The sequence below is a fragment of the Nesoenas mayeri genome (assembly GCF_963082525.1).
Source record: "Nesoenas mayeri genome assembly, chromosome: 1".
Lineage (NCBI taxonomy): Eukaryota > Metazoa > Chordata > Aves > Columbiformes > Columbidae > Nesoenas > Nesoenas mayeri.
Genome location: NC_137541.1, coordinates 35,102,599 through 35,116,658, shown reverse-complemented (window position 1 = coordinate 35,116,658; position 14,060 = coordinate 35,102,599). Strand labels below are relative to the sequence as shown.

Here is a 14,060-nt window from a genome sequence, read left to right as displayed (position 1 = left end):
TGAAAAATGAACTCAAACATGGCAGCCTCTCATGTCCTCTTTTGCATGAAAGTGCTGAGAATTCTTTGGGTTTATTTCCAATGTGTTTGGGTTAGAAACTGAAGGAAATTTTTGTTGCACATAAAGTTTGTATTTCTGTGTAAAAATGATTTTAAATGGAGGCATGTCCTATAGCATGGCTATTCTTGGTTTTGATCACCTTTGGCTTATGTGGCATTACTGAAGACTGTAAGGATCACAGCAAGGGAGATGTTCTGCAGAAAGGAAGGTAAATAGAAGAAGAAAATGTCTCACAGAGAAAACCATTCAAGTTAATAGCTATAGTTTGTGAAGCTCTGCATCACCTCTAGTAAAAGCAGACCTCATTTCAGAGCTCATTTGTTCTGTTTAACACAGCCTGTTATGTTAGCGTAATAACAGTATGATAATGGACTGAATTTTATTTCCTGGATGTACTTACTTGACAGGGATCAGGGTTGCAAACTGTGTTTCAGAGCTGAGGTCAAATGCTATCTAGTTCCAGTGTCTTCACAGTGCTATATCACAGCCTGTTTTGCCAATTGACAAAAAATAACCAGCATCACAGTTTCTGAGCCCAGGTGGTAATGTGTGCACCCAGATAGCGAGCATATCTCCTGGTCTTCCCTTGTTATCCAGCTGTTTGCCTGCTTTGCTGATGAGACACATCTGTCCCTACTCCCTGAGTTTCCTGGACTATAACCCCTTCAGTTTTTATTTCTGGGGCTGTATTCCTACAGTGCGACTTCTGTGCATGTACCACCACTGCTGGGAGCAGAGTGCTTCCTACCTTGTTTGTGCTTATGCAGCCACTTGTGTGTCCTCGGACTGAGCACTGTTGAGTGGCCAACGCACACAACTACAGGTCTAGTGTTGTACTGCATAATTTGTTTGAAACGTAACATCATCGTCCAGCTTTTTATTCAAGCTGCTGTATGTTATGAATGCTTTAATGCCGAGATGTTTTTTGTACTTTTGCTGATGGCCTCTGACCTATTAGTCCCAAGGTAGAACCGCTACTTACACTGACTTTTCTGTCAATCATGCCTGTTGTGGGGCTGCTAAAAGACAAAGTTTGTATTTTTGTCCTTCTAAAGGTGAAAGCCACAAATAAATAACGCAGAATAGTATAACAGACTTGTGGTAAAGAAATGGTGTATTTTTTTTTTCTTATGATTGTAAAACCTGGCAATGGCATCGAGCCCAGATTTTCTGCGTCAAAGCTGAAACCCTTCCTTTACTTTGCATAACAGTCTCTTCTGTATTCAGTGCTGGCTTACTCCTTTTTGGTATGCGGGGCTGAGGGCAGAGGTTTGTATCTTCACTCTGCCACCTACCCTAAGGGGCTGCTGTTCACAGGCAGATAGGTTGGTTTTCTCTCTTTCTCCCTGCAGCTACTGTGTTTCCCTATGTATTTGCATTTTCTGCTGAGCATTTGCTGCCAGCCTTGCAGCACAGTGAGTGAATCTGGCATCAGCAGAGTATAGGAAAAAAACTGTATTGGATTCAACTTAGCTTAATGGTGCAAGTCCCACTGGGTTTGGAGCACTTTTGGGTAGGTGAGGAAAAAAAAATTGATCTTAATGAGAGATGACTTGGCACCAGCATCATAACAGGTGCAGTATGAGAATCCAGGAGTGAAGGAGTTAATTCATATTCTGTTCACAGACATGGCTGTGAAAGAGCATATGCTGAATGTGCATTCCAGCTTCATTTATTTTGTTCTTATTTACAGTGAAAAATAATATACTTCCCTTTTGCTTTGAGTGCTTCATAAACCTGGAGCTGCTGATGAATATGCAGTTTACACTCCAAAGGCACTGGAATCAGTGCAAGAAGGCCGAGCTTTGTGTGGTTCATAGCATACTGTGACCTCACTGTGATAATTAATCAGTCAGGCTTTCAGGGGCATATCCACCATCCTAGACACAGCACTTGCTTAGTCCTCTCTCTTTTTCACTGATAAATGTGATATCTGAACCTCTGGGAAACACACTGTATACACGGGACTTCTGTCAAAGGATGTTGAGTTCTGTTTGCTCTCAGCTGAGATTTAAAAGGGCTTGGTACACTCCTCATTGAGTTCTTAATCTGAGTTGTAGTGTTTTGTTACAGACAGCCTGGTGTGGAAACTTACTGGTGCTTAACAAGGTCTCATCGATCTTCTGGATAGCAAGATTGGCAGTTTTGAGGGAAGTGGTCTGGTTACAAGTCTGGAAATCATGAGTGGAGTTGTGGGGTGCAGGGGAGGGTTGCCTTATCAGTGTGTGGTGTTCTGTTAGGAAGCAATTTGCTCAGAGGAGTTACTTCGAAGGAACAGAAAGTGATTTGGGACTTTGAACAGACTGCTGGTTAATTCTGTATTAGAACAGTCTGCCTTTCACAGAGTTGTGGTTGCCAAAGCCAGTGTTGTAGATGAGCAGAGCAAAAGAGATGTTCTTAAATTCCATTAGGCTTCTTATGAACATAATAGGAGACAAATGTGCAACCATACTGAAGCAATGCATTTTTTTTTTCCTGTTCAGAAAGGTACTTTTGTTCCCAGCATTACAAACTAGCATGATTTCATTCAAATGATCATATTTGCAGGTTTTCTATTATAAGTGATTTACAGTAGGCATCATCGTCCTATTGACCTATCAGCAGAAACATGACCATTGTGCAGAGCTGTTTCTCAGCTGGCTCCCTAGGGCTCTTCTATAGAGAATGAAAAGTGAGACAAGGCTTCATTATTCTACCTCTTGCCACTCTGCACAACCATAATCCTTAAGCACTAGAGCCTACATTCTTGAACTTGTCGTTTTGGGAGGTGGAGAGGTATTTTGTCTTTGGAGGAGGTTACTGAGAAATAAGTCATGTGTTACCTTAAGCCACCATGGCTGAAGCCATCATGGTGTCTTGCTGTCACAGCAAAAACATCACTGAGCAAAATGAGAGCAGCTGTGTGCAATTTCCCTTGGTGCAGTAAATCAAATATTTTCATTACTCAAAGATAGACAGGAGAGACACTAGTGAATCTGCCCTGCTCTAGTCCATGTTTCCAAACTACTCGTGTCTTCCTAACAGGATTTCTCTGTGGGAGGGTTGGTATGTATGCTGGAGATCTGTTTGAATATATTATCTCCTTATGGCTTGTGAGCAGAATCCAAAAGGAGTTGCAGTCCCAAAAGCTAAAAACTCCACTGCATGGTCAGAGAGGATCACATTGACCATGACTGGCCCCAAACACACTAGTGGCACTGCTCTGTTCACCAAAACCTGCAGCGCAGTTGCATGGATTCATCCTTCTTGCCAACTTTGGAATCTGCTGTGGTTACTAACACTACTTGTGCTGTGAGAGCAACGTGATGAGTGGAGGGGTTGGATTTTCCTGGTGCTGACCAGGGTGGAGGAACACTCACAGACCAGGGAGAGAAGTTAAACTGACGGTCTGTGTGATGTGCCTCATATAGAGATAAGCAGAATTTAACACTTAAGGCTTGTCAGCTGGGCACTTATAGAAACTTCTTGAATTCTCTGTACATTAAGACCAAAAAAAATAAAGAAGTCTTAAGATAAAATACTTATTTTTGTGTGTTTTTGTTTTCAGGATGAATAAAAGATACTTACAGAAAGCAACAAAAGGAAAACTGCTAATAATAATATTTGTTGTAACGCTGTGGGGGAAATTAGCCTCTGGGGCAAATCATCATAAAGGTAAGAAATTCTGTTCTGTTCTGTCCCGTCATACTCTTGTGTCTGTGGCTTCTGTTAACAAATTCAAAAGTGTCTAGTCTGTGCAACTTTTTTTCCTTATGTATATTTGTGTCTCCTGGTATTGGTCCACTAGTCAATACCAAAGGAAGAGAGTTTTCAATGGATAGACTTTTATTAATTTTTTGCGAATTTAAGTATTTCAGTTCTATTTTCAGCATTCTCTGATCGTAGCATCTTGTTGGTCATTTTGTAATGACAATACAGTTGAAAAGATAGTAAAAGGAGATGGTAAAAAAACCCACCACCAACAATAAAAAAACCCAAATAATAACTGCTTGTCTCATAAAAATAGAGATATCAGCACAATGAACACCACAAATGAATTCCTGGAAAGAACCTTGGAAAGAAACAACTGTTAGTAACATACATGCTGCTTACATTGTGTAGTTATCTGTCAAGGCTAATGTTGTGGATAGTCTGTGCTGAACGTGACTGATTCATCACCAAAAAAAGCTTGTTGCTTTGCAGTGTTGTCTGTTTTCTGTGCTTCATTCCTAACACTGAACCAGGAACTCTAGTAACTTGTGACAACATGAGATTTGTTTTCTCTTGGTCATTTCAGCCCTTAAAATGTATACACACAAGCAGAAGGTACATTTGTTTACTGAAGCTTCTAAAAAGCTGCCTTTTTTTTCTCTGTGTGTGTGCGTGCGTGTTTCTGTAACCCTGGGATGTAAGAAAGAGGCTGAATTCATGTTCATGTCTTCTTATAAGCTAATACAACTTGAAATGTGATCTGCAGTGTAATATGATTTTGAAGTCCACTCCTCATCTTCATATAGCATCTGTTGGCTGTTTATCTGCTTATTCAAGGTCAGAGTAAACTCTAACAATTTGAACAAGGTTGGTGCAGGACATGAACATTACTGAGAGATGAAGAGTTAAATACTAGGGAAGGATTCCAATAACACCAGTGACTTCATCTCTCCATGTTCATGTGCATTTTGTATTATTCACTCTGATGACATGATTTCATAGAATCATGATCAAGTATTTTATATATCCAGCTGCTAGACATTTTTCTGCTGTGTGAAGATATCTTTCTTCAAAATTCCTCCCTGATTAAGGACTTCAGGATGCAGAGACACTTTCTGCAAAGTCTTCTGTGTGTTGCAATTTGGCTGCAGACAAAACAGATTCTGATGTGGTCCTGCAGGACACCAAAGATGGGCATCATGCCAGACAGGAACTGTGCTGACACGCTTTGCTCAGCCTTTGTTTCCCCCCTAACAGAAATATGGATTTGAGCTGTGGCTTGCCAGTTTAGTTGTCTATTGGAAAACAGCCAAGATATCGTAGCCTGGTTTCAGAATTCTTTGCCTCTGTCTTTAAAAATCAAAAATCCCATCTCCACACCATTTTGATTCCATCCACCGAGGCTCGTCAAGCTGTGTTTGCCGCAATCCAGTTCAAACTTTGCCAAGTATGCTCACTACTGTTTTTTAAAAACTAATAAATAAAACATGTCACCAAGTATTTAATGGAAACAAATTATAATCCTAAGGACTATTTGGAGAATCAGTGCTTCATAGCTGAGAATCAAATGATGCCCCACCAATTTTAGCTTTCAAGATGAATTCATACAGTGGAAACTTCAGTAGAACTATACCCCTAATTATCTGGACAGTACTTGGTGTTTAACCCCCAAAAATAACTTGAGAAATCTTGAATTTGTTGGTTTTAGATAAAAAAAAATGTGCACATGAGTACCCCTGCAAAATCAGGTTATTAGCAGTATGGACTTCGTTACATTCCTCCAAGTTAACAAAATACTTTGGCTCTTCTTTTTGTTTAAGCTGTATCTTTCCGTGCCTCTAGCAAAATATATGAAGAAGTCTTGCAGGGAACAATAATACGAAGAAGCATGACTTGAGTGTTTAATTTTGGAAAGCAGCTATTTGTACATGTTCAGACTCTTTTGGAAAAAAAAAAATCAGAAGGATTTTGGCTTGTGGATTTAATAGGTCTGCAAATCAGCTGCACTCACGGTATATAGGGGATTTTTTTAAAAAGCAAATCAGAGTTAGGCAGCTCAACAACCATTGATTTCCACAGAAACTGGGAGTTTAACTTCCTGTTGTGTCAAAGAAAATCTTTCCTCTTCTATAATAGAAGAAACAGAGCTACGATGCATTCGAGGAAAACTTGACACTGTTCACCTTTGCGCGTAGTTTCCAAATACTGAGAAAGATGTGAGTTTCCTCACTGATAATTATCCCTAGCATCATTAATCTTCATTTATAGAAGTCTTTACTAATATATTGACATGACAAACTCTAATGACTTTGAAGGACCCCCTGCAATTTCAAAGATCAATAATCTACATTTTAAAAAAATCTTTAATTTCCTATTGACTTAGTCATACTATGTATCAGTTGCACCAACTCTTAAGCCCATCTCTTTTTCTGAAAGTGATTGTAAAAGAAAAGAAAAAGAAGGAAAGGTCACCAATGTGTGAAAAATTGTTTAATGAGCATTCTGCTCTCCAGACAGACTTCAGCAGGGATATAAACAGCTAACTCTGACAGGCCATCTCTAGGCTTGTTGCATTCATTTCAGTGCTATGGCACAAGTGAGAAATCCCAAGTCAGCATCAAGAAAAACAGAAGCTGAGGCAGGGCATAGGGAACCAGTTGAGCAACCACCGGGTTACAAACTGGGATTTCAGATCGCAGTTTTTTGGCGTCAGGTGCATGGGCACCAAGTCCATCCTTCTTTCTCTTGAGACTAGTATGGGGACACTTCTGCTCTTTATTTTGGCTGATTATTAAAATTTCATCAGTCTGGACAGAAAGTCCAAGAGCTAAAAGAGATAAGCACTCACAGTGTTTAAAATAAAACACAAAATTGACTTTTTTTTTTTTGCCACGGGATTATGAGTTTTCCTCGTCAGTTCCTGGGAGTGCACATACTTATATTCAATTTATCCTGTCTTCTGGAAAGAAACAGGAACTCTGCACTTTTTTTTTAAATTCATTTTTCCCGGGACCCTGATACCCTGGTCATGTGCGCTTCACCTGAATACATGCACCTCTGAACCAGCCTGCAGTACCAGATCCATTCGTGCTGCAGTAGCTATGTATGATAAGTGAAGAGTGGAATATCAATCCCCAAGAGGATGTTGACAAGGTTATGAGTCTAAAAACTGATAAACCTCAAGGATGGCTGATTTTTACTTCAAGAATTCCGTAAGGTTATTTTATTATAAGACTGCTCCTGATCCTCCTACTCATTGCTAGCCCTTGGAAAACAAATAAACCTGTGCAAAACATATACTGCTCACTGACACATATGGCAGGCAGGCATCAGTTCAGCATCACTGCCTGTTTGCTATTTCTGTCATAGGGAACATGAATTGATTTGATTACTTTTGTACCACAGCCTGTGTTTAACGTTCTGAGTGATGGACTGGTCCTTTTTAGGAAGAAATATATTGATAGCTGCTTACAAGCATTCCTTTGTAGACAAGAGGCTACTGCAAGACAGAGTTTCTACCCTAAAACTAAAAACTCTCAAATCTCTGATTTCTTTGAGTTTTTTAATGATTACTAATTTTTTATGTTGATAACACAGCAAGGTGATCTAAATAAATTAAGGGTGTCTTTGAGCTTAGTTTAATATTCCTAAAAATACAAGCCAATAAACTTTATATTAAATTTTAAATGCCTGGAAAAATAAAAAGCTATTTAAAAATATGGCTAATCATGAATGCTTGCTTGCCAGAAGGAATTTGCTAAGGAACCAGAAAACATTCCAGGTAGATAAACAAAGTAGTTGAATATTTTTGGGCTTACTACATGAAAAGGCATGATAATTTATTTTAATTTAAAAAATTTCACTCCAAAGCTGAACTTATTAATCTGATGCCTATTTTATAGTTAAAACAAACTAAACTCTTTATGGTTTGTGATGCTGCTCCTGCTTGTCTGTGGATTGGATTAGAAGTGTGAGGGAATGTCTCGCTGTTCACAAGTAGAAAATGAGTCTCGGTTTCCCCTTGCAGAGGAGCGTCTGTTGTGAATCCCAATTGAACAAAGGAGCCACTGAGCCTCTAATGCTGCTGGTTAGGTGACCCTCCCTGGATGAGTGTGCCTTTCTCAGCTGCCTTGCCAGGGCAGAAGCAGTGCTGGCACCATTGTTGTGTTGTAGGACATGTCCTGTGCCACACATGTGCCTGGAGTTTGGGGATGGGCATGACCATGAGAAGCAAGAATCCCAGTGGTAGCAGTGGCAAGCTTTCAGATGGTTCTGATGTGTTTATTGATGTGAATGGACTTTCAACAATGGTCATCCTCTTCCTTGGTCACCAGGTCTCTTTTCCTTAATTTTGTGAAAACAGTACAAATGAAATGTGCAGGACAGTCCTGGAAAGGCCTGTCAGAAGATCTTAAATCTTCGTGGAAGTGAGTTAGAAATGCAGCTGAATTGTAAACATTGTCCCCAGGTGTCTTATTTTCTTTGGATAACTCATAATTTCTGTTTGCTCAGGACAGGCTTTTGAGTCTTATGTCTAGATTCATCACGATTTCTATCAGTAAAATGAACCAAAATGTGGCAAGCCCTGAACAAGGCTCCATATCGTATAACACACATCTTACATGTGTTTGTCTTTGAGCATGTAATGTTTTTTTTTAGGGGAAGATATCTCATAGTAATGAACAAATTTAATCAAATGTCCAGTATGGGCAGTAGTGCACCTGGTTCTGGCGAGCAAGTGGAAGGACTCGTAGCCCTTGCAAACAGACAGACTGGTGTAAGTTCATTCTTTTGTCTTCTGGCATTCAGCGAGGCTCTTTTAGCAAGTGCAGTGATGCTAACGCTACACTGAATTGGCATGTGACAGGCTTCTGGCTCTGCCTGAACCCTGGGCTGTGCAATTGATTTGTTCTGAGGAGAAATAATACAGCACTTTGTTAAAAGCTATGGTGATGGCCTGTGTGCTTTGTCGCAACACCTTCATGCCTGTTTTATGTGCAAGGGCTGAAATTCACTGGTGAGTTAGGACACCTGTTTAAACAGCTTAATAGGTGATTTATGTGAGATACATGGTTTGAACACTTTGAGCTGAATAGGACACAAAATGCAGATCTGCCAGTGCCATGAGATGGGCTCTGATATACATGCTAGGCAGCAGCAGTATCCTTTTTTCCTCAGTTTGCAGTTTTTTGAAGTGCCCGTACCATAACATTTGGTAAAGGATCTGACCCCATGGGTAAATTGTATGTGTTCAACATGTACCTTCTCGATGCATGGGCCCATCAAAGGTTTTAAGAGTTTTTTCTGCATATTCCCAGGTTCTTTACTGGAATTAAGTGGGAGAAAACTGTCTAATATTTAGATGAGGGAAGTTGCATGCATGCAGAGAGATGTGTGTGGATGCCTTAGTAGCTACCAGGTGAGGCTGGAAGATGTCAGTGGGGTCTGACAAAACATTGGATGGAGACTTCCACTCATCTGTTGTTGATCTGTCAGGCCTGCTTCATCAAACTCTTTTGTCATATTTGCTAAATGTCTCAGAGATGGTTAATCTTATCTCTTGTGGAAGTTTGTCCCAGGGATAGATTCTCTTAAATGAGAATGCTTTGTGTGCAGCTTTCACTAACTTAATTCTGAAGTAATTAATGTTTAAATATAGAAACAAAGGAAGATGATAGTCATTTTAGCAGACATGGGGAAGAAAGATATTAGTTCTTATGTTCTTATCTAGCCTGGGCATTAATTGAAAGTTTCAGTTATATCAGGATCAGAACCTGATCCCAAAATTGCCATTTGCTTGAAGATAAAATAGAACAGTCAGTCAAACACTTTCATATCAGTATCTGTCAGTGCAATCTAAAATGTTAATACAATATCTGTTAGAATTCAGTAGATAACATTCGTTGGCCTTCTGCCAGGGTATAAAAGAAAATTATTTTCTCTGATTGCCAAGATGCCAATGGTTCTGATGGTTCACTGGGACAAGGGTGCAGAAATCATGGTGATAGCTGTTATGCCTATTTATTCTTTATACTTCGAGCTCCATCATGGCAAATGGCTGCCTTCATTTTTGCCCCCTTTCCGATCACCACCTTGGTGTTGAAACTTGGTTGTCATGAAGAGAGAAGTTAGAGGGTCACAATGAGATATCATGCATTTCCTTTTCTACTGATCACTTAAAAATATTTCACAAGTATTATGATTTCTTTATGTTTCACTAAGACAAATGAGAGGGAAGTGCCTAGCTGTTCTTTATTTTGGGCCTGACCTTGTAATCCTAATGTCAAATTTTTATTACCTTTCCATGAGTGAGTACCTAGGATCTTTACTTGTCTTCCCACCAATGGCCCACCAATTGGCTATATTTTAGCTCATTTTTGCTTTGTAAGATTAAGCTTTCCCTTGCTTTTTTGTTAGGAAAAGATTGTAAGATGTTAGTACTGTAAAAACATTGATAATATGCTTACCCTGCTGTTACTGTTTCCTACCATGAGTAAATGTTGTAATTTCCCTAATACTGGAATAAGACATACTTTTCCAGTTTAACAGTCTTTAGAATTATTGCTGTTGATTTGTTGTGTATATTAAGTAATGCATTCTTCTAGATTCCTTTATCCTTCAGTCTGAGAGAGTTGGGATTGTTCAGCCTGGAGAAGAGAAGGCTCTGGGGAGACCTTACTGTAGCCTTTCAGTACTTAAACGTGACCTGTTAGAAAGATGGGGACAGATTTTATAGCAGGGCTTGTTACCACAGGACAAGGGGTAATGGTTTCAAACTAAAGGAGGGGAGATTCAGTCTATACACGAGAAAGAAATTTTTTTACAGTGAGGGTGGTAAAACACTGTCCCAGGTTGCCCAGAGAGGTGGTAGATGCCCCATCCCTGGAAACATTCCAGGCCAGGCTGGACGAGGCTCTGAGCAACCTGATCTAGTTGAAGATGTCCCTGCCCATTGCAGGGGGTTGGATTAGATGACCTTTGCAGATCCCTTCCAACCCGAACTATTCTATGATCTTTATACCTAGGAAAACAAAGTGCTTACATTTGCATGTCACAGTTTTGACTAAACCCATTAAAAAAACAATGAAAGAAATTGTTAGCCCTCTAGATAGTTGTCTTATTCAATTAATCTTGGTTTAATAGTACCACTGTCTTGGATCTGTTGATCAGAATTTTCCTTATTGTTTCATAAACTTGTTAAGTGCTCAATTAATGTTGCATATATTATTATATTGTTATATTATTGTTAGCATTTACAGTTATATTGTGATTTTTCATTTTCCTATATGTATATCATGTCATAGGTAAGGTCTTATATAAACTTTTCCTTAGTGTAGAACAGGGAATCAGGGGATGTTAGATGCTGTTGTGATCAGGGAGGAAAAGAAAAGAAAGAGAAGGAATATTTAGTGACACAGAGACTCCATGAAGCAGGATGCTCTGCTGCAGTGAGCTGATGGAGTTGCTGCAGCTGCCTGTGCCCACTGCCCAGCCCCTTCTCCCTTTCTGAAGTAATTTTTGCTCATTGGCTACACTGGCTACACTGTCTTTAAAGTACAGTTAGATAGGATAGGAGCTGTAAATGGGAAGATTATTGCAAAATTTTAATAGGAAATATCAGAGTGCATTTACACAAGTAAAACCTTTTGAGGAAATGCTATTCTCTATTTTTATATAAATACTTAATGCTGGTAACAAAAGGCTACTGAGTTATTCCAGAATGTGAATCCTTATGTGCAGATTTCCAGCCTCAGAATTTGACATGTATTGTAGAAGAGCTCTGTCATCTGATGGCTTTCGAGCTCAGATGGTAGGATGACCTTGAGTTAGATCAGAAGGTCATGACTAGTACAAAGTTTATGTCCAAGACTCTGAAACAAGCTTTCTTTGGTGGAGAAACCAAATAAGTTTTTCTCCACTGGCATGACAACTTTGTTTTTTCCTGTCTTTTTCCTCAGAGAAATGCTCATAACATTTTATTAATGTCTGGGACTATCAAACAAGAATATAATTGAAATGAAAATCTGAATAGTTTACAGTTTCCCTTACAGTATGTTTCCTCCAAATTAAACAGGTTAAGAATGTGTCATTTTATAGGTCAAATATCACAGCATAATTACAATCTGATCCTTAACATTAGCCAGATATGTACGATTATTGTAATAGCAGAATTAGGGCCATTTCTGTCTCCAAAGTCTAGATCTAGTTTCAGGTATGGAAATCATATATCCCAGTACAGTTCTTAAGATTTCCTGCACTGTTCCTCTGGCTTTCCAACATAAAATCCATACAGGCAGTGATGGCTGCCCCATAAGTATGCTGGTATCTACCCTCGTAATATTGTTCACAGGATTTCATGTATTCAGGTTGTGAGGTTTGTACCAGGAAAATTGCATCCCATGTGGAGATTATTTCTCTCGTGCTCATGCGATATGTTATCTAACTTTCATCTGCATTAATTTTCTGCTGATGATGTCTAAAGACTATGCCCTTCTCTCTTGACACTCTTCACTGAATTTACTCTATAGCAATGTTTAGGGATTGCTCGTACAATGTCATATTTTACAACAGCTGTTCTTTAGTCATACAAGTGCCAAGGAAATGTTCAGAAACAGTCAGCTATTCTGGGAAATAGCAGGACAAAAATACTTTATGTGGTTTTGGGCAGCAATTTATAAAGTTTCTTCTGGAAACAAAATTTTTACTTTTATTCTTTGCGGGGGGCTGAGGGAGATTTACCATTTTAAGGCTCACTGGAGCAGTCCTCCACTGTAGTAGAGATTTGTAAAAGAGCCTCATCTTTTCAGAAGATCAGGGAATTGATCTGAGCCCAAGCTGCACAAACCAACAGCCCCAAAGCAGAAAAGCCTGTATCTGTATTGTTAGGGAATATGCATGCATATGCAGGCAGAGATATGAGAGACTTGGATGAAAGAGAAAAATGCAAGATCATCACTGATGAAATAGCTTACGTGGACCATTTGAGTGTTTTTAAAATTCTTATCAATTATTTATGGCAGCTTCACAAAATACTAGGAGCTTTTCAAACACAATTGAAAACTCTGGGAATTTTCCACAATATCCAGTTTTAGACATCTCTCTTAGGTGCTCTGAAACACCTTCAGAGCTCAGTCCTTCCACAAACTGGGAACTCGGTCTTTCAGTGTAGGTGTGAATACTTCTCTGAATTCATATACCAAAAAGTCTGCAACCTACGGGAAACCTGGAACTTTTGGAAAGTCTCTTAGCAGGAGGACTCAGTTTGGATATTGTTCTTTTATCTGCCTAATAATTCTTTTCCTGTATCAGGGTGATAATGTCCAAATAAAATTGTAAAGGTCTTATTTTATTTCTGCTGTTCAAATGGAGTCTCATGTTGCAGTTCAGAAGCCAACGAAATTTGGTCTGTGACGGATCCATTTATATCTGCATATCATTCTGCAAATGTCATTCTGTTGTGTTAGAAAAGGTTGGGGTGTAAAACCCGGATTTGGCATTTGCTGCATATCTCCATATAGAGCTAAAATATACAGAAGGTCATGAAGAATTCTTCAAATTTGCAGAGGGATAATACTGAAATTTTGACCTTCCCATTAAAGTGTGAACCTACCATTTAACTGTGACCAAGAAAGCCACTTCTCCACACAGACAGGAGCAAAGCCATGGCATGCTTACTGGAGAACTGAGGCTGGCTTGGGAGTACAGATGACAGAAAGCAGGAAAATCATAAAAGAGCAGTCTGCTTTGTGCAGCTTTCTTCTACCAGGCTGAGCAAGAATTCTGTCTGTAGTGATGAGGAGGCTGAGGCAGGAGCTGCCAAGTCTGTCTTGTTCTTTTTTTCCCCATAGATTTGTATAACTCTTGTACTCAAATTGTTCTCAAGTAAATGCAGTAGGCTTAGAATTCTTTTTGAAAAATAATTCTGGCTTCAATATCAAGTGTCCTTGAATGACTGAAGCATAAAGCTGAATGTGTGGGTTATTCTGGGTGAATGCAATGCTGCAGAAAGGATATGCCTGAGAAAAGTGTTCTGTCAAGACCAACACAAATCTTGCGTACATTGTGCCATTGTATTTTTAGTTGCAAGTTATTAGAATTTCTTCAGCTGAGTCTGTGCTCCAGGACCATGTGTGAGAGGAGATCGAGGGTTTGTAGGAGATGAGGTGAGTTGCTGGGAAGGTCAGAATTGTTCTGGATCCAGAATTTGAAGCCAAGACTATATATGAGTCTGATGAGAGGGGAGCAAGGATGAAGAGTTAAGTCTGTAATTCAGTCTCGGTGAAAAGAATGAATCATAGAAAAGACTGAAA

At 39.3% G+C, this 14,060-nt stretch overlaps 1 protein-coding gene across 1 annotated transcript in view; it reads left to right on the top strand.

The window, feature by feature from the left end:
• Nucleotides 1-3,607: 3,607 nt before the first annotated feature.
• TAFA2 (TAFA chemokine like family member 2) overlaps nucleotides 3,608-14,060 on the top strand; it is a 30,466-nt gene continuing 20,013 nt past the window's right edge. The window contains exon 1 of the mRNA XM_080363441.1: nucleotides 3,608-3,714. Coding sequence (XP_080219567.1) covers nucleotides 3,609-3,714 — 106 coding nt within the window. The 5' untranslated portion in view covers nucleotide 3,608. The remainder of the gene's footprint in view (nucleotides 3,715-14,060) is intronic.